The sequence below is a fragment of the Lacerta agilis genome, chromosome 1 (genome assembly GCF_009819535.1).
Source record: "Lacerta agilis isolate rLacAgi1 chromosome 1, rLacAgi1.pri, whole genome shotgun sequence".
NCBI classification, from domain to species: domain Eukaryota; kingdom Metazoa; phylum Chordata; class Lepidosauria; order Squamata; family Lacertidae; genus Lacerta; species Lacerta agilis.
The window spans coordinates 108,310,835-108,334,875 of record NC_046312.1 but is presented as its reverse complement, the minus strand read 5'-3'; the positions used below and the strand labels follow the sequence as shown (position 1 = coordinate 108,334,875).

The following is a 24,041-nucleotide window of genomic DNA, read 5'->3' as shown; positions in this document are numbered from 1 at the left end:
GAACTCAAGATGCCTGTAGGCACGAACTAGGTTGACAGCCATGATATAGATCTCATCCACTTGCTCATGCTACCGGTAGCTGCAGTCTACAATCTACTTACAGTGGTACCGGTACCTCGGGTTACATACGCTTCAGGTTACATACGCTACAAGTTAATACTCTGCTAACCCAGAAATAACGCTTCAGGTTAAGAAATTTGCTTCAGGATAAGAACAGAAACCGTGCTCTGACGGCAGCGGGAGGTCCCATTAGCTAAAGTGGTGTTTCAGGTTAAGAACAGTTTCAGGTTAAGAACGGACCTCCGGAACGAATTAAGTACGTAACCAGAGGTACCACTGTAATTTGGGTGTGATCTTGGAGTAATTTAATGAGCAACAAACTCCAGAGGAAAGGGTTTCTGGGCTGCAAATTACCGTAGTTTCTAGTTTTCACAGCCACCGCACACCTTGTATGAACTGGAAACACCTGAGACTCGGAAGGAATGTTCTCTATTGTGTTTGATACTCTGTGGGTGATGCACACTGTGTTTTATCCCACCCTTCCTCACAAGAGAGCCCAGGGTGGCCAACAAGCTGCATAAATTATAACACACAAGCACCATTGACATTATAATTCTAAAATCATGACAACACATTACAATAGTAAAAACAGTCAGCAATAAGAGTTCAGTAAGACCATTTCCATTATGTTCTGAAGACCTGCATAAATCATTAAGATTTTAACTGATGGCTGCGGGGTGGGGTGGGGGACAACCAAATATCTACTGAGACAGAGATTCATTTTTAATAAATGTAGTAACTACATACATTTGCTTCATTTTCATAGTAAACTAATCTGATTTAGTAGTAGTTACCAGGGTGCATTCATACTTTTGATGCGCTATATATTAAGTATGGGCCACAATCTACAATTGAGAGTTTAGAATCCTACCCTCTGGGTTGATGTATATCAGCTAAGCCTCAAGGTGTCTGACAGAGGTCTCTCTGGAAGTGCCAGGGATTGAACCTTGAACAGTCTGCAAACAAAGCACTGTTCTATCACTAAGCTGCATCCCCGCCCTCCACAGTAATCCCTGAAATTTTTGCAAACACCTGAGGATCACTAATGAAAAACTGTCAGTGACATGAGAATAGCCAGGGGGGGCAGCTGCCCCCAATCAATAAAATCAATATAAATCTGAGGTTTGCCCCCCAAAAAAGCCTGCACCCCCTAACAAAAATCCTGGCTACGCCCATGGTCAATGACACCAACTGTTGCAACAATCTTTCACAACAATAACTTATAACTACTAGTCCTGGAGAGCTCTTTCCTTAAAACAAGAATAGCTTCCGAATACGTAATCCTATCTGTTAATGAAGATGTACATTCTGAATTCACAAGAACCAGCATTCTCCATACTTGACTGTGCAAGGATGCACACGCATTTTAGGTTTCTCAAAACTGCTTTGCTTCAGCTACCCTTTCTTCCATAGCTCTAGGGCTATTTAATTATTCCCTATTCATCGTGTGTGTGTGTGTGCGCGCGCAGAGGGAGAGAGATGGAAAATGGGGAGTGGAGGGGGGGGAGATAAATGGCACAGGTCACACCAGGACAGATTTGGGAATACAGCTGGTTTGAAAATGTGCAGGTGGGCATAACCGAAGCAAATATAGTCATGCGAAGACAATGTACGTTGGGAAAACATGTCACCACACTTATATGAAAGATTGTGTGGTGCCACTTGGGAACCATTTACTGTATAAAGCATCTCATACTTTTAAAAGAAAACTCTCCAATTTTTTTTTATTTTTTAAATAAATTTTCAATTATAATCCAATAATAGCCTCATTATAACAATACCAATTTATAATACAATCAGTCATTCAAATACCAAAGTATATAATTTAGAATTATGCTAGAATTGATGGTTTTCTTTATTTCTGTGTTCCAAAATCTTACTGATATAGTTTGAGATCCTCACCTGTAGTTTTATAAATCATTTAATGTGTCAACACGAACAGAATATTGCATCTGTTGTATAAGGAATTATGATGATGATTGGAATATAATTGAAACTCTCCCATTTTAACTGACACCCCCCCCAAAAAAATATTGCCTCCACCCCCACCCTTGACAAGCTTTCTTTGAGAAACAAGGCAGGGGAGCAGCTCCTCGCCAAAAAGACCCACATGAAACTATGCTCAATATTGTTGGGTCGTGATTCTTGCCCAACATTGCTCCTGCTGCAAAGGCCAGGGACCCTGCAGGAAGCGGCTTGGAAGTTTCGCTTGCAAAGTTGCATCTCCGCACGCCCCGGTTGCAAAGTGCAAATGAAGGGAGGGGCATGCGCTGCCCGGGCTTCCCGGGCCTGGAGCAAATGCCTCATGCTAGTTCCGGGGCCGGCGGGTATAAAGAGCTTTATGCAATGTCTGGAGGGTGGGAGCGTCGAGGCCAAGCGATGCCTCAGCTGACGAGCGCGCCTTTCTTCTGCAACTAGCGGGATCAGGAAAGACAGGGCGGGCGGGAGAGAGACAGACAGAGAGAAAGAGAGGGAGGGCAGCCCGAGAGGTGCTTGCAGAAGCGCGCCTTCCTTGCCAAGCCCGGCCAGCTGCGTGGCTGCGAGGGCTCCCTGCAAGCATCCCCGCGCAGATGGGACCTCGACGGCGCCTGGACGGCGGAGCAGCCGTTGCCTGCCAAGTGCTCGCCTTGCTCGCTGCATGCATCTTGCAAGCTGCCTGCCAAGGTAAGGCCCCCCCCCCACAACTTTTAAGTGTTTTTTTTTTTTTTTTTTCCCAAGGGAGAGGGCAGGCAAGTTCTCTCCCTGTCCTTGTGGAGGCGAGAAAGAGGACCGGGGGGGGGGAGGGGGCATCTCTCCTTTAGTTTTTCCACCTAGCGGGTCCTCTGCACGCATCTGTGGAGAATAACTTTCCCTCCCAACAGTGGACGCGCTTGACAAGCGACAAAGAAGCGGGCTCAGCTTGTTCCATCGCCGGTGAGGGATTTTCTCACAAACGCGCTCGCTCAAAGGCGCGCCGAATTCGCACCCGGACCAGCCCCCCTCACCGCGCGCTCTCAGCCAGCCCGCGTTTGTGTTCGCGAGTTAATTCTCTCGTGCGAACAGTTTTGTAACTGTTGCGGGCCGAGCTGATGCTAGTCGCTCGTGCGAACGGCCGTTGGTTGGCTTTGCAATTCCTAAATATATATATATATATATTGGGCATAGATTCATTGTAACTATAAATCGCGCGTGCACGAGGGCCGTGAGGGTGGTTGTTTTTTTGTTTGCTGCTGCAAGGTGCATCCGCTTACTGTTGTTGTCTTGAAGTGGGGAGGCTTTGAACCGGTGCGCGCGCGCGATTTTTAGTTGCAATGAATATATATATTTGTCTTGGAGGGAAATTTGCGCAAATTTGTACGCTGGAGGGGTTGTGAGTTTATTTTTGACAAAGCAAAGAACGGTTGTTGGGTTTTTTTTTCCAAAGCAAGAATAATAAGCCCCCTTCCCATCGGTCAGGCTCTCCCTGGCAGATTTGAAGTTGGAGGAGAGAACTTTTTCTCTGAGCTTTGCTGTTGCTAGGCAACGCCGGGAAGCATGTGACTGGCAGAGCCTTTGGCCGCATCACCTCCTCCTCCTCCTCCTCATCCCCTGGTACTAATCTGGCTGTTGAGGATGGAGGAGCTCTATCTCCCACAGCCTCATTCCCACCTTGTAATGGCAGCCCCCTTCCTCCCTGCCCCTCTCCCTCTCTCGCCCCTCACACAAGCAAAGCGTAATTACCCTACAATTAATGAAAACCCCATTGTTGAAGCAGGATTAGGACTAGATTTCCTGGGGCACATCTGTAGGCCTGGGGGAGCGCCCCCTCCAGCCACCAGTGTGTGTGTGTGTGTGTGTGTGTGTGTGTGCGCGCGCGTTGGTTGTGTGGGTGCATTCAAACTGTTAATCTGCTTTCTTTGCTCAACTCTTAGCCTAAGCTCCTTAGAAGGAATCAAGTAAGTAATTATACAGCAACTGCTGCTAACAGCACCCTCTTTCCGAGGGGGGGAAGCAGATACCTGCAAAAGGTCCCACTGAGAAGGTCAATATGGGCAGGAAGCTAATTCCTTTGCAGTTATTATTTTCATTAATGTCTGGAGCCAAGGAAGGGCTGGCATGTCTTTGAATTTTCAGGTTTGTTTCTCTCTCTCTCTCTTTCTCTCCCCCTAACACTGCTGAGAGGGCATTTTCAGTCCCAAACCTTACTTGTGTGGAAAATTCTGGGCTCTGAGCTTCACATCAGGCCCCAGAGACACATCTTGTAGGTTTAAGTCATGTTAATATATTGTAGCAAATGCAACAGTCTTGGTATGTGCACGTGTGGTTTGGAGTGTGTGTGTAGTAAGTCTGTGATATTTATCGCCAGTACAGTATGGTGTAGTGCTTAGAGTGCTGGATTTAGACCAGTGATGATGATGATGATCATATACAGTAATTTATTATTTATACCCTACCCATCTGGCTGGGTTTCCCCAGCCACTCTGGGTGGCTCCCAACAGAATATTAAAAACAGGATAAAACATCAAACATTAAAAAACTTCCCTAAACAGCATTGCCTTCACATGCCGTCTAAAAGTCAGGTGTTTGTTTATTTATTTGACATCTGATGGGAGGACGTTCCACAGGACGGGCACCACTACCAAGAAGGCCCTCTGCCTGGTTCCCTGTAACCTCACTTCTTGCAGTGAGGGAACCACCAGAAGGCCCTCAGAGCTGGGCCTCAGTGTCCAGGCTGGAGTGGGGGTGGAGATCTCCTTCAGAGGCCTGGGTTCGAATTCCTGCTCGACCACAAAGTTTGCTGAGTAAGCTTAGAACATAGGAAACATTGGTTTACAGATCTGTTCATGTTTACATGAACATGAAATGCTTACAACAGAGGTTTTCAACCTTTTTGAGTCCATGGCTCCCTTGATCAGCTGTACATTATTTCTGCGGTACCCCTGTGGGGTTAGGTTTTGTCACCCCTTGCCTGCACAGCTGGCAGCCTCTCACTCAGTTTAGAAACATCTTCCCTTGTGGAGTGTTTCCTCAGTCTCCTCTCCTCTCACCTCTCCTTGGGAGCCCTCTGGGCAGCCACAGATGCCACCCCTGGTCTCTGAGCCGCCCCCACCCCTGCCCCAAAGATGGGTGCCTCACAGTGCCCCACAGAGGCCTGGGGCTTGTCTGTCCATTCCCAACAGCAAGGGCTGGTGGACTAGCTGTCTGGGCTCCCTCGCCTTGCTTACTCTGAGGCTGCCTCAGCTCCTGGCAACCAGCACCCCCTGGCCAGCCCCAGAGGCACCATTCACCTGTGGAGCTTGTAGCCAGGGCTGCTGCAACAAATAGATGTACAAACCTTTGGGAGGCAGAGACATGAGAGGGTGTCAGAGAAGGAAGGAAGGAAAGAGGGGCAGAGGCCAGTGTTGCCCACAGCACCTCTGACCATCATTGAAGGCACCCCAGGGTGTCATAGCATACTGGTTGAAAACCACTGGAATACAACATTTATAATTTGAATAAAATGGGCAAAGATCTTGGCGTTGGGTCTTTCTCCTATACAGTAATTGCACTTCATTGCTACCTGCTTTTTGAAAAGAAGCATAGATCTTACAATGTGGCTGTGGGGAAAGAAAAACAGTTGTATTTTTTTTAAAAAAGCATATGACAAAGAAGGACAGCCACTGACAGTAACTTGAGTTATAAACTCAACTGGAGAGTGTTCAAATTTCATTGCTACTGGGGAACCAATTAAGATCCTTCTTAACAAATGTTGGTGGGAATTAAAACTGGAATGGCATAGAAGAAAAGGAGCAGAATAAAAGCACCATATAAGTCCTTTCAGCAACAACCAGGGAAAGAGCTTTCAAGATTGTACACAGGTTGGTATTTAACTCCCAGGCATCTATCCTATATAAAAACCAAATAGCTGTCCCATGTGCTGGAGGGGATGCCCTAGTATAGCTATGTACCAACATTTTCTACTTTGGATGGGAGTGCCCTGTGGCAGGAGTGTGCCAGAGAGTAGAAAAACTTTAGAAGCATATACCGTATTTGGAGAAAGATCACTGATCATGGCACAGATAATTCCTATAGCCCTTGGCTTGGCAATTTATATGGTCAGGACATGGAGCAAATCACAAATAAGGAACCATGGGCAGACCCTGGAAATCTTTACAACACAGAGCAGTAGTATAATGTTGTATGGCAGGCAGCACTGCTGGAAAAAACTAACACAAAAATTAAAAGTGGCAAAAGAGAACAAAAGAAATGGGACATTTTTTGTGCAGTCTGCCACAGTTTTATTAATTACACAAGTATATACCAGTGAGTTTAAGAGGGTCTTCTGGCGGTTCCCTCACTGCAAAAGTGAAGTTACAGAGAATCAGGTAGAGAGGGCCTTTTCAGCAGTGGCGCCTGCCCTGTGGAACGTCCTCCTGTCAGATGTCGTAGAGATAAAAAACTGCATGCCTTTTGGAAGACATCTGAAGGCAGCCCTGTATAGGGAAGTTTTTAATGTTTGATGTTTTTCTGTGGTTTTATGTGTTATAAGCCGCCCAGAGTGGCTGGGGAAACCCAGACAAATTGCAGATGAGTGGGGCATAAATAATAAAATTGTTGTTGCTGCTACTGTTATTACTATTACTATTATTTTTTTATTATTAACCAAAGGCTATAACATTACAAATTGCCAAACTGCGAACCATAACATACAGCGTACAATCAATTACATAAAGCAAGGTAGTCAGAGTTCATAAGTATCATCTACTAGCTTATACTGTACCTAGCTTAACTTCTGTTAGACCTCTGAATTTCCAGTGCAACTTATTGCAATATTCTCTCTCTCTCTTTCTGTGTGACCATGGGATACCTCAGTCAGTAGAGCCTGAGACTCTTAATCTCAGGGTCATGGGTTTGAGCCCTGCGTTGGGTGAAAGATTCCTGCATGAACCTCATGGCCCCGTCCATCTCTACGATTCCATGATTCTTTCTTGCAGCCGGAGCATAAAGCGCCACTTTTTATGTGTCACAAATCTTTTGCCGTCATTCAAAATAAAGGGAACCATTTCTGCCTTAATAAGCCTAATTAGCAAAGGTTTCCGAAACCAGTCTCTTTAATCCCTATAAAAAGGGCAGATTAACAAGTAATGCATGGTGTCTTCCACCTGTGGCTGGCCCACATACCGTATGCAGAGTCTGTCATATGGGAACCTATTGTCCGAGACCTCCATGGACATTGCCTGGAATCTGACCTCTGACCTCCTTAAAGGCATTTCTTAAACCAGCAGGCATGAGTTAGGTATAACATGCTCTGGAAAATGCTCCATTTTCAGAAATGGGAACCATTCTGGAATTCCTAATTAAATGCAAATCCCTTCTGGATTCTGTCCAGAAGAGCTAGCCCCAAAGTTGTCTCTTATTCATGGTTAAGAGCAGAATTCGACTCTGAAGTATAACCATATATAAGCTTTTGTTGTATAGATGCCATTCTGTATAACGCAAAGCAGGAAAACATTCAGCTGAATTACACATATGGCAGAGCAGGACCTGTAGTTTTTTTGTTTTTTGTTTTACAATGAATGTAATGTTGTGTATATACTTTATCCCCCCCTTTCTTTTTAATTTAACTGTTGCATTAAAAGATGAAAACAACAAACAAATCACTGACATGCTTATAATGTTACTTACCTGTGTTTGCCAGTCTAAATGCTATGTGTAACTAAAATAAACTCTTATTGTAACAATTCCATCTCTTTTCTCTCTCGATCCAGTTTATAAAACTTAAGACTTTTATTTCATTTTTTCTTTTGTTTATGTTACCTACACTGATGTGGGTTGCATGCCGTTATGCAATTTAATTTTGTATATTTTGCAAGTGGAATATCAATAAAAATAGTAGGGAGGATACATATGTATACAGAAGTAAGTTTGTGAATTAGAAGGAAAACGAAATGTTAAACTTTATAAGAGGTTCCCGTGACCTGTGAGTTTGCAGGATGCTCAGAATGTTGTGGCAATTGAGAGAGAAAGTAGTAGTAGTAAAAAAAAAGAGGAAATTAGCCTGGCTCCTAACAACTTGTGTTTGGAAAGGGGAGGTTAGCATTGGTTGTGGTGGGGAAAGTATGTTCTTTAGAACTAATCTCTTTGTACTATGCAGGGATGTTTTAGAAGGGAGGAAAGAACAGGGTACTATAGCTGTCAACTTTCCCCTTTTTTAAGGGAAATTCCCTAATTCCGAATAGGATTCCTCGCAAGAAAAGGGAAAAGTTGACAGCTATGCAGGGTACCTTCTACCTTTCCTCTCTCTGGACCTTCTACCCAGCTATGTAAGTACAGTACAAAAATCTCAGATTCAAGGCTGCCAGCCCTGTGTCCTCTTCATTGAAGGTGCCAGGGAGGTAAGAGACGTGTGTGTGTGTGTGTGTGTGTGTGTGTAACCTTTGTCCCTCCTTTGCTACTGAATCTTCTCATCTCCCCATGCAACAGTTACACTCAGAGTAGACCCATTGCAATGAATGAGCATGGCTAACGCAAATCCATTAACTTCATCGGGCCTACTTATAAAACATAATTACCACCCCAAAAGGCTCACAAAAAATCCACTCCTCACCCCCTCCCTCAAATCAGGAAAGCTTTTGTGTTGTTAATGTTAAATGATTGGAAATCGGAAATTTGTACATGATCTACCCAGAAAGCTACCAAGAGATCTCAGTACGCTACTTGCCAACCTCTGGTATACAAGATTAAAAAACCAGACTGACCCATTCCCAATGGCATTCCCAATAGCAATGTTAAACATTTAGCTTTGCTATCCTAATTGAACAGCTGTTGTGAATTTTGAATGATCCATCTAGACTAGAACTTCCTGACAATTTTTTAAAATGTTTAAATTGTGAGCCTCTCTTTAAAGTCATCTTGTTCAACCATGTTGACTTTCAAGTCAGCAGCAGTGTCCTTTCTGGAGAGACTGTAGTATTCTCCTTCTGGAAGTCAGAAGCTCTTAATGAAGTCATTTCTGATGTCAGAAGAATTGTGCCCTTGTGTTGAAACATTGGTTTGTTTTATGTAGGCATCATTGCATATGTGAACATATGCTTAGTTCCTGGGTTTGCATCTTTGTTAAATAGTTGCAGGTGAGTAGCCATTTTAGAATAGGGGCCAGTCTGTAAATGAGAGCTGGTCTCCTACCCAAGGCATTTGAAGGAGAAGTATCACTCTGAATGGGCTGTAGTTACGGTTTGGCTGGGGCCTGTGGTTGACAAGAAATGTTTTGTCAATTTCTCTTCTGGACCTGTCATAACAGTTTTCTCTTGAGCACCAGTCTGAGCTTCTCTATCTGATTCTTAACTTAATTGGGTGACTACCACAGTTTTAAGACACCCTGTTGTTGGTGTTGTTGTTCTAGTGCTAGCTCTTGTCTGATGAGCTGTAACAAATGTAGTTGTGTTGTAGAGCATGACTGTAGTTGATGGATTGTTTGATGCACATATGAGTTAGTTGAAAACAAGCTGATGTACGGTGGTTAGCAGTGCTTCCCCCCCCCCCCAGATAGGTGCAAGTACTCACCATGAAGTCTACAGTCAGTGCCACACGACATAAAGAGGTGCCCTTGAGTACTCCCGGGAAATAAAAGCACTGGTGGCTAGTAAGTTTATGATATGAGATTATGGTTGTTTTCATAACTACATCATGGTGCTTGGAAAATTAACTTGCTGAATGGATTGTTCCAATATCAGTTTGAGGATGGGTTGAAGTCTGGTGGAACCTAGATGATGGGTCTAGATGAACATATCTCAGGTAAACATGAGGTCCTGGGAAATGAATTGTTGGCATGGTGGAACCATGTTTGGTGCCAATTGCAATGCATTTGACTTAAAATCCTATTACCCTACTCATAAATAATGGCGGGTGAGGACACAGTGGGAAAGCATGCTAGCCAGATGTGCTGTGGCAGCATCAAGGCTAGCGTCCCTCGTTTATAGCCCATCTTTGTGGGGGATGTTCGTGTACAGAACCTCCGCATCTAAGGTTGTTGGAATAGCGTTCTGTGGAAAATAGTTAATGGGCTATTGTTATCTCAGGTATGCTTATCTCAGTAAACAACTAGGGATAGTAGCACAAAAATTATGGTAAGTCTGTAACTAAAAATCCCTGCTGTGATAGTGCCAGTGCTCCAGACAACAAGACAACCAGAGTTGTCTGGTTTGTATTTACTTAGATGATAGAACACCTCCTGAATCTCTGAATGAGTAGCCACCACTTCCAGCTGTAAACTATTCACATCCCCTCCTTGCATCCAAATGAGTTGAACCGTAGTTTGCTTAACCTATGGGTTTGTGAACAGGCTGAAATCCAAAATCATGGTTTGATAAAATTGGAAGTACCGGTAGATGCTTTCAATTTCGTCTTCTGGTGTGGGGGCATTCATGAGTCCACAACTCTTTCACATAGCAGGAGACCATAGTTTCTAGTTCTGTTTGCACCAGCCCATTATGTTCTCTGGAGTTGTGCTGTTCCATTCTAGTCTGGGGAAAAATCTGTATTATAAAGCAGTGTTTTTCAACCACTGTTCCGCGGCACACTAGTGTGCCGCGAGATGTTGCCTGGTGTGCCGTGGGAAAAATTGAAAAATTCAAGAGAATTACTTTATATATAGTCAATATAGGCACAGAGTTAATTTTTTTAACATTTTCTAATGGTGGTGTGCCTCGTGATTTTTTTCATGAAACAAGTGTGCCTTTGCCCAAAAAAGGTTGAAAAACACTGTTATAAAGGACTTTTAGTAAGCCTTGAGCCAAATAAACTGCTATGCTCTGGGCTATGTACTGTACTCTTGTGGAAAGTCTGTAATGGAGATTTGATTTTGATCAAGGATGAAGGATCTAATTCACAGGGGGAAAGGATATAAAGGATATTAAATATTTAAATTTATTGTTTTGTATCTTGCTAACTTTTAGTTGTGATGTATCATTTTGCTTTCTCCCACCTTTTAGGAAATTAGATTGAATGTTTTTGTATTTTTACAGTTTTTATGTAAATATCTTAGATAATTTTTTATATTAAGCAGTATAAAATTTTAATAAATACTACCGCTTTGTGTTGAATAAATGCAATATTTTTTACAATTTGCTCTAATTGTAGTGATAGCAATTTTGTATTTGCTTTTTTCAAGAGTATCGAGTACTAGGCTAATATTTCTGTTACTAATAGTATTGTTTAGATTTCTCCTTAATTCTTTTTAAATTGTTTAGAACATTGGTGGGTGTTAAGAATATCAGTTCAGATTCCCTCTTACTCAAAGTAAGTATAGCAAAAGGTTATAAACTATTTGTCTAATTTTATGAGGGTTTTCCCAGAAGAAGATCTAGAAGCTGTTTGCAAGTCTTTTAATAGGTTGACAGCAAATTAAATATCATTTAACTAGAAAATCTTTATCGGTGATGTATTTTTAAATAAATGGTGCTCGGTTTTTGTACTTCCCTTAATCTTTCTTTAATAATTTACTCTTTTTCTATGTCACAAGCAGTGAAGTGTATCAGGAATTTGCTAAGTAATCACTTAAAGTGGAGAATAGGACAAGAATAGGACAATTTCAGTTACACGTTGAAAGCAGTAACTAGATGACACCTGGTTAGACTTAAATTCCACTTTGCCAGTGGTTAGAGTTACAGCCAATTATTAAGCTGCAAAACCTACCCTGCGCATCTAAGGAGACTTAAGCTAAGATAGCCGTGTAATCTATTTTAACACTTCCAGGTCCATGAAAGACTTCCCTTCTTTTATATATTGAGCTAACTAGAAATTTGAGGAACACAATTCCACTTTAATCCAGATTTACTTTCCATGTGTTCTACAGGAAATTAGAACAGTAAATAGCAATACCAGTAAAGCCTTTCCTCCCTTTCCTTCTGGGCTTTGTGACCTGAAGTAGGCCTAGTATTGTTCTGAGCTTTCCCCCTCATATTTGTCTTCTTGCCGTGTTAGGTTTTTGGCAGATCAAAGACCAACAGTGTTTATTTTTCTTTTAGATAATGAAGAGCTAAACCTGCTGGCCTTTAGCTCAAGGGTTTCCCCCCCCTTAAGCCCCCCCCCTTTAAAGTGCTTACTCCTGCAAATTTCTACCAAATGCAGTGGACTGAGGAAAGCCTTTTAGAATTTGACCCCAAATCATTCGCATTACTTTAGCTGACAACAACCTGAATGTAAGATTAACCCAAAGGAAACTTGTATTTCTTGTCATTTAAGAAGAAACTACAGTAAGTTTTAGGACTGTTGAAGTAGTTCCATATTGGTCTAAAGATGCATGTTAAAACGAATTAGGCATTTCTCTGGTCAGTGCTCAGATACGAGAGACTTCTTGGGAAACCTACACAGCCCTGAATTAAATGAAGACAGGACATACATTTAATAAATAGATAGTTCATGTGCCAGGGTGTGGGGTGGAGAAGGGACAGGATTTCGTCAACAGTCATCACCTCCACAGTTTTCATATTTTGCCAAACTTAGCAAAGCTTCTAGCAATTTTCTTGTAAACTTAGAAGATTCTTAATAAACTATAGAATATTGGGGTGGGGGCAATGTCCCCTCTCTGTTCATTCCTAGAATAATGATTGTAACTTCTTACGACAAGAGTACATAGATTATCCCAAGTGTTTTTCTGCAAGGAGGTGAGGGAACCTTCCCATTGTCTCAGGAATTAAAGTAATAATCCTGAGTGCCAGACAGGTAGCCATTCCAGAAATAACAAAACCCAGAGGAAGACAAAAGGGTGTGATTAACTTGGCTGGGAAGAAGAAGAAGAAGAAGAGTTTGGATTTGATATCCCGCTTTATCACTACCCGAAGGAGTCTCAAAGCGGCTCACATTCTCCTTTCCCTTCCTCCCCCACAACAAACACTCTGTGAGGTGAGTGGGGCTGAGAGACTTCAGAGAAGTGTGACTAGCCCAAGGTCACCCAGCAGCTGCATGTGGAGGAGCGGAGACGCGAACCCGGTTCCCCAGATTACAAGTCTACCGCTCTTAACCACTACACCACACTGGGAAACCGGGAAATGCAATATCTCTTTTGTTTCACTTGATGGGGGTTTGGTGGGGGGCAAGAGGAGGCATGGGGCAGGGTCCAGGATGCTCAAGATTACTGCCACCAGACCTCCCCTTTCATGATGTAACCATGGTGTAACTGGGGGGTGGTGGTGTTGGGTTACTCCCCTTCTGTGATGTATGTATGATGTATCTGGGGGGTGGTCTTGGACTCCAGGGTGGGCAATTTAAATGTCTATATAAGGGCAGGCACACCTTTGTTCTGGGTCCCTCCCCTGCTCTCCTGTGTGTGAGGGGAGTCACCCTGTTGCAACAGCTATAATAAAGATTTTGCTTCTCAATTTTCTCTGGTTGGCCTCTGTTATATTCTCCTACCGATGGAGAACCTACAAACCTACAAAGGGCTCTTGTGTACCCCATAAAGGGAATAAGGGCGGATTTTGTTTACAACATTACTGTGAGTTGTTACTCTGGTTCATTCTTGTGTACCAGAGACAGCTGTTTTGAGATTGCCAAGTGGTCTTAGGAAGCCAGTAGAGGCGACCCCTGATTGGGGGTGTGTGCGTTCTGTGGTCATTGCACATTTGCATGAAATCGTGCAATTGAAACACTCTGTTCTATGCCTGCCCCACCCTTTTAGTGACATATTTTATGATGTTTTCAGGTCAGTTCCGGGTTCAGCGCTGTGCACATATCTGTCATGCCTGAAACAGTTTGCCTGTAGTCAGTTGATCAAGATGGCACTGGCAGCTAAAGAAAACTTTGCTTAGGTTCTGCGTTGGCTTCACTGACTATATCATAAGCCACATTTACAGCAGATAGCCATCACTGGCACTCAGTCTTTGGTACTGACATATTGCTTGGCTTTTCTCCCCACTTTTAACTCCCATCATGAAGCACCCTGGGTTACCTGAACTATAAAATATCGAGTAAGTCTTACAGTCTGATCATGGGAGTCATTTCAAAGCAGGTGATCACTGGCCTCATTCCTTTTAAAGAGCACTGGAATGTTCTCATCTAGCTTGACTACCAAAGAGAAGAAGGCTGTTTTCTCTACTGCAAAGAATTTAAGACATTTGTTGAACATGCTTCATTGTGTTTTCACCTATCTGGCCACTTGTGATGTATGTTTGAGAAAAAACATTACTATCAATTTATATCCCCCTTAATTGTCAAGATGGTTTCTAAGCTATTTGCTAGTATAAAACAATTATAAAGCACACACTATTAACATTCACAATATGTGCATGAAAACGTGTGGTATGCATATTCAAAAGGTCTGGGTCAGATATTTTGTGGCTCTAAATCTTTTATCTGGTTATAGCCATGCAACCTTTGTTCAGTGTGTTGTATCGCAGTATGACTGCAATTCTGTGCATGCTTACTTGGAAATAAGTCTCACTGTATTCAGTGGGGTTTACTCGCAGGTAGATGTGCATGGGATTGTAGCCAGAGTTAATTGGAGCATGAACAGCCAACACATTAAATTATCTTAAAATTAAAGTCTATTCCTTGTGATGTGTTGATGGTGTTTCTCAGGTTTCCTAGTATGATCAAATTCTGCTTGAACAATTGAGCGCACCTTTTCACTTCATTGGTTTTCAGGTGTTTATTTTAGGGGCATAGCAACCCTAACTGCCCAGGACTTGTTCAGAGTGGTGGAACCAACACTGCACTCAAAAGTCCTGCCAACCTAACACTGCTGACAGGATGGAAATGGTGGTTCTTGTCTGGTTTGGCTGTGCCAACTTCAGGTTAGTGCAACTGAAGGGTTCAGATCAAGCGCCTCTCTAGCAAATGGCTTGGCTTAGGATTCAGGAACTGCACTGTTCCAGGACTTTGCGTCAGCTAATCCCAGCAGCTGCATTGCTAGTTGTGCTTCCAAAATAGCCTGCCCCTTTGGCAGACAGAACGGGGTCTTCCCATCTCAGTAATACGGATTGGATTTGATATTCCGCTTTATCACTACCCGAAGGAGTCTCAAAGCGGCTAACATTCTTCTTTCCCTTCCTACCCCACAACAAACACTCTGTGAGGTGAGTGGGGCTGAGAGACCTCAAAGAAGTGTGACTAGCCCAACCAAGGTCACCCAGCAGCTGCATGTGGAGGAGCGGAGACGCGAACCCGGTTCCCCAGATTACGAGTCTACTGCTCTTAACCATTACACCACACTGGCTAGGAGCAATTAGTACACAAACCTTTCAATACTTTTACCATTTTTGGAAAATCTTTTGAAATCAAATCCTTTTTGCACATTGAGCCCAGCATAGTTCTTTCATATTCAGCTGAGGTTGGGTGGCCATCAGTTGTGGATGCTATTTAGTTGAGATTCCTGCATTGCAGGGGGTTGGACTAGATTGGCCCCTGGGGTTCCTTGCATCTCTACAATTCTGTGATTCTGTATTGTTTCAAGAACTCAACTTGTAAATGACAAAATAAGTGGCTGTCCTTTTGTTTGACTTACCATAGCCCTTTTGATGTTTTATTGGTTTTCCAGTTCTTACAAGAAACTGAAGGATTAGCGTTGTTCTGTATCTGTAAAAAATGATATAGAATGTTGGGGTATGTCTTTACCAGCAAAATGCCAAGAAAACAAGCTGCTTGGCAGCTTCGATTGAGTACATTGGTTTACGCCTTTAATTTGTGCGAAGGTAAGATAATATGCCTACATCAGATCCATTTGACTTAAATATACATGCATTTCACAATAATATATTGAAAGTCTCTGGGCCAGATTTGTAAGATCAAATGTGGGAGGAGCTTCCCTTCCATAACACAAAGGTGTGTGGTAAAGTAATTTTTTGGGTGGTGGTGGTGGTTGGGCAATACAGCTCCTTAACAAGGGCGCAAGGTACCCTTGGTATGCCTCTGAGGGAGGGGAGAGAGAAAAAAATGTCCCTTTGCTGTGCTAGCTCCTAGGCTGGCATAGTGAAGAGGTCTGAACTCCATCCTACACATCACAACTGCAGAGATGGCTCAGGATCCAGCGCATTGCTTGCTGGCTGTGCCTCCCTCCCTGGCACAGGGGGTGCAGTTGGCAGGGATGCTGCCACCACCAGTTTCTGCCCACTCACTGTTTAGAAACATTGGGGTTCTTCTTTCCAGGGGGGTCTTTCCTGCCAACTACAGTGGATTGGAGGTTTGGGTTGCTCTGCCTGTTTTACACATAGCAACCTTGTACATGTTTTGTACTGCCGAAAAAGCCTTGGGAGAGATGTGCAGCGCTCTGTATACTGTATATTCACCAGGGTGGCAAAGCAACAACACTCCGTACTTTGCAGAGTTGCTGCTGGCATCTGTCCGTCTTGTAAGACAATGGAGGAATTGCGCCTTTGGGGGTGAAGTCAAAACTCTTGGAAGGTTGGAAACAGATCCTTCTTCAGATTAACGATTGTATTCACTGGAAACCTTTGGCAGCTGCCGTACTATTTGTTGAAACGCAGTCAGCCATTTTTTATTCTGTAGTATTGATTTATATCAGACGTTGCAACCTGCCAAACTGAACACAACCTACCAGCTATGTATGTTGATTGATGAGGGGCGGCGGTGGGGGGGGATCAGGTTTGCAAAAGCAGGAGGAGGTATCAAATCACCTGCTGGCCAGGATACTATACTGGCTGGTGGGCTACATTAGTCTTGGTGGTCCCAAGGTGCACTGGTGACTGGGTCTCTTATCTACCCCCTATCAGAGTAAACAACAGATGAAGCATTTTGACAGTTCAAATGCCTTAAGAGATTCATGTGGATACAATAGTACAAACATATTTACCAAGCTATTATTGGCAGATTGGTATGAACTTAGTGATGATATTTGATGCGAATTGTAATTATTGATCATTTTACATAAGGCAAAATTTTGCTGCACTGAATGTTTGAGTCCTGCCATCAGTATGGCAAGCAGGAAGTGCAGCAGAGGATATTTTCTAGTATGCCTACCGAAAGTATAAAAATTGATTAATTGGTAGGTGCTAAGAGAAGGCCATAAGTTAAATGTGATATTTGAAAACAACCTTAATGTCTGGGATGACAAATGTCTCAATCTCAGCTCGAAGTCTCCTCTTCCTCTCCCCCCTCCCCTGTGTGTGTGTGTGTGTGTGTGTGTGTGCTTTTGGAATCGATTCAGTATTTTTGTTAGCACTAGGCAGTAAAATACTTAATAGTACCTGCATAATCTAAACAAATTAACATACACATTTTAACAGTAACTGAGTACAGTACTTCCTGCGGGAGAGAAATGGCAACCACCTCAGGAAGGATTGATAACTTCTGCCACACTGATCATCAGTGAATTGGTTCAGATAAATTTAACAGACTGATGGGTGAAACAATGTTAGCTGAGATGCACAACCTTTTTGTAAAACTTCACTAGTTTTGTAGAATTTTATTTTAGTTTGATGACTCACATGGTTGCTTTCAAGGGGTTGCATCTCAGCATGACAATAAAATAATCTAGTTGAGATATTTAAAACCACAACAGACTCTGCTTATGAATACCGCTGTATATTTTTTTCTGGGCATTATGTATTGGCTTGCATAAAGGCCTATTCATGCATCATTTTTTTGTCATTGTGAAGTGTAATAGTTTTTAAAACTATTGCCTTTAGAAGTGAATGGAACAACACACTTATCTGAAATTAGCAACAGTGCTTCTAGCTTCGTGAGTGTGAATGGCTTTCTTTGTTAGCTATTCAGGTTTTGCCTCTTCCTTTCAAGTTAGCCACTGGGTGCACTTTAAATATATGTCTGGTTCCACAGTTGGAACTCCCTTCTTCTCCTGACCATGTGTGAGGGCACCAAAGAGGCAGATTTCTTTTCATTTCCTCTGTGCTTATGTGTTAGTGATTAATCTTGGGTTTTGAGAAGTATGGATTGGGCTGATTTCAGGACATTTTGCTTTATCTTTCAAAGGCTTCCAAAGGTAGGCACACTGGAATTTCAGTTGCAAGCGAGGAGGTGGACATGTTGATAATGAGTAACGCTCAAGATCACACTGTGTTTCTTCAGGAAGAATTTTATCCCACCTCCGTTCTGTCTTTGAGACCATCAAAGTTTCAGCATTGCTTGGACTATTTCCCATCCTTGTTTTGTTTGAACTAGTAACAACAAAGACAAAGTATAGTTGTTTGATGGTAGCACATCTGCAAATAAATAACAACTAGCTAAGCTTTGGGAGAACCTCCACGCTGTTGAACATAGCTCCTAAGTCCCTGGGTTGACAGTTGGGACTTTTGAAGGCTACTGTGTGCAGGATATTGAGCCAAGTCTTTGTGATCTGCTGGTAAAACAAGCTCCAGCATACCCTACCCTTGTTCCACTTGTATCTCTGAATTGTACTGTAGGCTGCAACCAGAAGGCACAGGGTATTTGTATGTTGGCAGTATTCCGAGCCCTATGCCCCTTCTCTTCCTCCTGTATGAGGTGAAAGAGGCAGGTGAACACAAGGAGGGATCTGTGTAACAGTTGAGTGTTAACCTTCAATATAAAACTCCTCAGCAAACTTGGTACCAGTAGTAGCCCCTGGTGAGATACTTTAGTCCTCCGCAGGTATCCTAAAGTCAGGGCTTCTATTGAGCCGGAGCTCCCCGAAACTCAGTTTTGGCACCTCTCAGTTGGGTGCCATTGCCTTTCTGAGAGAACAAGGGTAGTGTTTATGGTGAGTTCTGGCGCCTCTTTTTCTATAATACACCTTGGTTCATTTTGGATGGAAATCAGCTGGTCCAAAGTGTGGATGCCTTTTTAGAAATTCCTGTTGATTATCTGGTGAAATTGTCTGAACACTTGCACTGTATTCAGCACTTTCTGGAGCTGTAGCACTGACTCTCTCACCTTGCTCAGTTGTAATTCTGGGGCAACGTCGGAACCATGTTCTTACTAAAGCGTTTGGGATACCTCCTTTGATCAGGAGCTAGGTTTCTCCCGTTCTTGAAAAATATGGTTTGTTGTCAGGATATTGGGCTAGTCAGAATAAGCTTTCACTTGTTTAGTACGATTCACAATCCATCAAAGAACCAGGACCCCCAGGCTTATTCCAGCAGGCGCTACTAATTCAAGGAACTCGGTCAGCAGGGCAGGGGCAGAATGTGGCAGGACTCACACATGTGTGTGTCCACACAAATAGATATGGTGAACATTGCGAAGAAATAGCAGCTTTTCCTTGCTTCTTCCAAAATCAGCTTGGGATGATGAGAATATACCGTAGTCGTTGAGTGGAGCTGTTGTCCCGATATCTGTGTCACTGCAGCTTACGTGAACGGGACTTGATTAGATCGGGGTGGTGGTGATGTCAGGCCTTTGCAGGTGCTCCAAGGGGAATGCAGCCCCTGTCTGGACAGAGGCACCACCAACCTGAACAGCTCCAACCTTCCACCATCCCAGCCCTGTCTAGGTAAGCTGCAACAACTAAGTGTCATGAGGGTGAGTCTGCCCTGCTACCCCTGCTGCTACAGGCCCTACACATCTGTGAATTGGTGAGAGCTTTCTCCCAGAAGACATTCAATCTATCCAGATTTTGGCCGATTGGAGAGGAAGACTCTACTTGCTTCAGGATGCAGCCCCACACTGGAACTTTGGTTTGGTCCCTCCCTGCATGGACCTGCTCCACAGTTTGCATTTGGTAGAACATTGCTCTGACTCAGTGATACTTCGGAAAAACTAAATGTTTAGTGGTGTGTATGATTTTCACAGTGTATGCTTCTTAATGTTATCTAGTTATTGCAGCAACAGCAACACCATCATCATCATAGGGACCATCTTTATATGAACCATTTAGTTAGTTATTATCAAGGCAGATTTAAACAACAGGTTATTTTATGTGATGTTGAGGCAGGTAGGAAATTCTATACAGCCCGCCATCTCCAGTTCATTTGCTGGAATGGTAAAGATCTTGCTCTGTGTTTCTAGAAATGTTGAAATGTTGCAGTATAGTTTCAGGACTAATTAATGTAAACTTTGTGGCATAAGAACATGGGAAACAAATCTGAGGCCATTTGTTACAGATCTATCCGGAAGAAATACTTCCTTCAGGCCTCAGGAAATCATTGATGCCGATCTTTAAAATATCATTCCCCCTTTGTATAATCCTTAGTGGAATGTGTCTTCCACACTTGGAGTGATGTTAAAAATACACTTGGGTAGATAATTAGATTATAATACTGTGGTTATGATTTGATAGATAGGGTGCAGCAGAAGGAGAAAAACAACAACTTTGTAGAAAAAGAGGTGGGAAGTTTACAAAAATAAAAGACAAAATTGTGTTTTGACTGTATGTGTTAAAAGTGTTGAAACTTAATAAAATGTAATTGCAAAACAATTACACTTAAAAGGTAGGAAGCTCTGCTGGACACAGTGGGACTTACTTCCAGGTAAACAGGCATAGGATCACACAACAGATGTACTTGCAGCTTGGCACAGCCACTATTGCCACATCTCTCTGCAAATTAAGCTTGTGCTACTGTACATGATAATTTTAGACAAGCATCTAATAACATATGATGTTGGGCTAATGGTGAGATTTTGGTTTATCAAGTCTGTTGGTTTATCATGGTTTTTATTGGGAGCAAACGTTGTGCTAATGTGTGTTGCCCAATCTGTCCAGTTTTGCTCCTCTCCTGGCGTGGGCAGGAGAAACCACATATGAAGCCGCAGTTAACACTGGCTTCCCATGACATCAGAACCTGAGATTGTGGTTTGTGTCCCCAGTGGATTGCTAGCTAGCATAAACTAGGGTTTGTTGTTGGCTTGTGAATCCTGCCTTGTTGGGAGAAACAGCCCATGATCCTGCATTTGGATGTCCTAGGAAGCTATGTTTTCCCGCTTGTGCTGTGGGAGAATGGTGGATGGCAACATGGGAGCAGTTAAGGTGCACCAGTAGAAGTGCTGAATTAGCTTTTCAGATGTGCTAGAACTGTATCTTGCTGCTGACCTAACCAGCCCTCAGACCCTCCTGGTATGTTGTAGTGACAGCACAGCTGGGAAGCCAGATCCACAGTGCTGCCCCTCCCAGTCAGCCACACCTGGCAGGAATGATGTACCAGCATGTAGGTCATTTACAGTAAACTACTGCAAGCCAGCATACCTAGCTTGTCCTCATGGGAGGAGAACTAGCTATAATGATTTGCTTTTATAATTCTATCAGAATTGGTGATAACCTTTGTAAAACTGACTAATTTTGTTGCCAGCTAAACCAGTATTGCATCTGAAGATGAATATTAAGTAAACATTTTTTTAAAAAGCGAGAAATAAAATTGTATTTTTAGCAGACTATTTTCATTTATAGCAACGTTTAAAAATGCTAATTGAAAGTAGCACGTGAGGCTTATGAATTTCTTTTAATTCATTTACCATGTGGGCTCTTTTGAACTTCATGCCTGCGGGAGACTTTAAACTTTATTTCCTTTGAAGACAAAAAGCTTTCCTGCTTAGTTTCAGCAGATTAGAGCTCTGAATTTCTTAAATTCTGGGGTTTATGCAGAGGAATTAATAGCCATGAATCTATAGGCCTTTTATGACTGTATTAAACTGGGGGAATGGGGTGGGGGAGTGGAAATAGCACAGTTTACAAACATAGCAAGCATTTGTGAATGGCATTTGCTGTTGAGCTTTGGAAGGGATTTGATACTGAGCTTTCCTCCCCAGTGCAAATGACTGGCATGGGGGTCCCCCGTCCCCTGATCAGGATTGGGCCCACAGTGCGGAAAAAAGTGTTACAACCTACCTATGCCCAATGCCAGGTTCCCCTCCAGACCATCCCTGCAGCCCCTGCAATTTACATTTAGAAATTAACAGTTGTGTGAACAACATCAGGTTCAATTTGACCCTTTGAGATGATTGCTACCACCCCTGTGTGGCATTCTCCCCCTCAGCATTTCTAAAGTTTCTCTTCCGGCGAATTTATCTCTCCCAACTATTTGTGATAGGTGAAATAGATTTCTGTTGCATTTGAACTGCCCAGGGTCTTCACATATCCATTTTTTGCACTTTGGATAGATATCTCCCTTTCAACCTTGCAATACAATTTACAAACATTAGAGCTTATTTGCAAAAATGCAATGGTTTAAATAGTTGTTTTTACTGATAATGTCATTGTTTTATCCTTTCGTAAACTGCTTTGAGAATTTGTTTTGTATTTGCAGTCAAGCAGTGTATAAATATTATGGAATAAGCAATTCAGTTGCAAAAGAGTTGCTGTTATATGTATGTTGTTGTAATCCTGATTTCGATTTGCATTGATAAACTGTGTGCAAAGTCTTCAGATTTGCACGTACAGTGGTACCTTGGTTTACAACCATAATCTGTTCCGGAGGTCCGTTTGTAAACCAAAACAGGTTGTAACCCAAGGCGCACTTTTGCCAATGGGGCCTCTCAATTTTTTTTTGTTCATAATCCCCCCAAAAAATATATGGGTTGCAATCCAAAAAAAGGTTTCAAACCGGGACACGCACTTCCGGGTTTTACGTGTTTGTAAATCCAAAACGTATGCAAACCAAGACTATGCAAACCAAGGTACCACTGTATTTATTTGTAGACTAATTGCTGCTTTGACAATATATGGGAGTATCTGAGAGTTACAGGGTATCTGGGAGTTGTCACAGACTGATACTCCAAATTGATCTTGACAGTCGTTTAACACCTATTGGGTGTTAAGTTTGGCATAGGGGGTCTTCACAGCCCTCAGAGGTTGGGAGGGGTGTGCGACAGCCTAGGAGAGGGCATTAATAGAATATTGCGATACAATAGCTAAACCTACATCTGCTACCCCCTTCAACCCTTCCCCCTGGTTTAATTGGGAATGCTGTATAGAGAAAAGATTGCTCAGAATCGCATTCAGAAATCTTCGTAAAAAGTGTGATGCAAAAAGTAAAACAACTTATTTTGCACGCAGGAAGTTATATTGCTAAGAAAAAGAATGCATACCATCTGAATAAATGGACACGTTTCATAAATGCCATAAAAATGAATGACCACAAAACCTTTTGGCAAATAACCTCTGGCCATTTAAATAATAACTCCCCTTTTATTGCACCAATTATCCCACCTCAATCCTGGGTAGATTACTATTGTAAAATATTTAACGACTCATTCTTTGTGGCAGCCCCTAAATTGTGGATTACTGTTCCACAATGGTGCACCTGGCACCTTCATTATGTAGTTGTCACTGTAACGTATGCTGAAGACCCTAGCTTTTGACACCTGAGATGCATATTTTTAGGACCCACCCTATTTTTTTGACTATAAATCGCTTTTAACTGATTTTAATGCTGCATTTTTAAATGGTTGTATTCCAGTTTGAGACCTCGTGGTGAAGGATGGCTAGCAATTCAATATTATTATAATTATTATGTAGAAGTTACATTTTCACAAATCACTATGGGCACAAACATTTAGTCGTGATCGGGATGCGTGACAACGGTGGGTATTTTCTCACTGTAAAGGACGGACCTGGTTTCCATGTGCATTTTAAAAGTTGTGGATGTGGTGTACAAGAATTAATGACTATGAAAGAAGGAAAAATGGAGGGTGGTTTGTTTTTTGGGGTGTGTGCGCACGGATGAATGATAAGACAATCCATCCATTCCACCACCCCCTTTTCACTAATGTTGGGTTTCATTTCTTAGATTGTTTTGTGCTACCTGAATTATTTAAATAACCATGCACATAAATATGGTACCAAAGTTATTTAGAATAAAATTACAATTCATCACCATTAAACAAGCAATCTTCTACCCCTAACAGTGTAGGAAAAGCTCCAGAGGAACTTTATTTTAAGGGATACCTTCAGTTTCAGGAATTGTGTTCTGTGTTTTTAATCTCGAAACAGCCTCATGCTCTGGTCCATTGACTAGGACAGCTCTGGTCTTCAGATATCTCTTTCATTTTTGGAATGTTGACATGCCTCGTATTGCAACCGTCAGTGCAGGGGCAAAAGAATTCCAAAGAACTGCTAAAAAGATAAGGAAAGATCTTGTCACTTAGTTATCTTTTTGGAGAATGTACGGTATATGGCACTA

The 24,041-nt window shown here is 42.5% G+C and overlaps 1 protein-coding gene across 1 annotated transcript in view; it reads left to right on the top strand.

Annotated features, from left to right (window-relative positions):
• The first annotated feature begins 2,574 nt into the window (after positions 1-2,574).
• The window catches only part of LRP2 (LDL receptor related protein 2), a 143,174-nt gene continuing 121,707 nt past the window's right edge, over positions 2,575-24,041 (top strand). Inside the window, exon 1 of the mRNA XM_033166659.1 lies at positions 2,575-2,724. Coding sequence (XP_033022550.1) covers positions 2,631-2,724 — 94 coding nt within the window. The 5' untranslated portion in view covers positions 2,575-2,630. The remainder of the gene's footprint in view (positions 2,725-24,041) is intronic.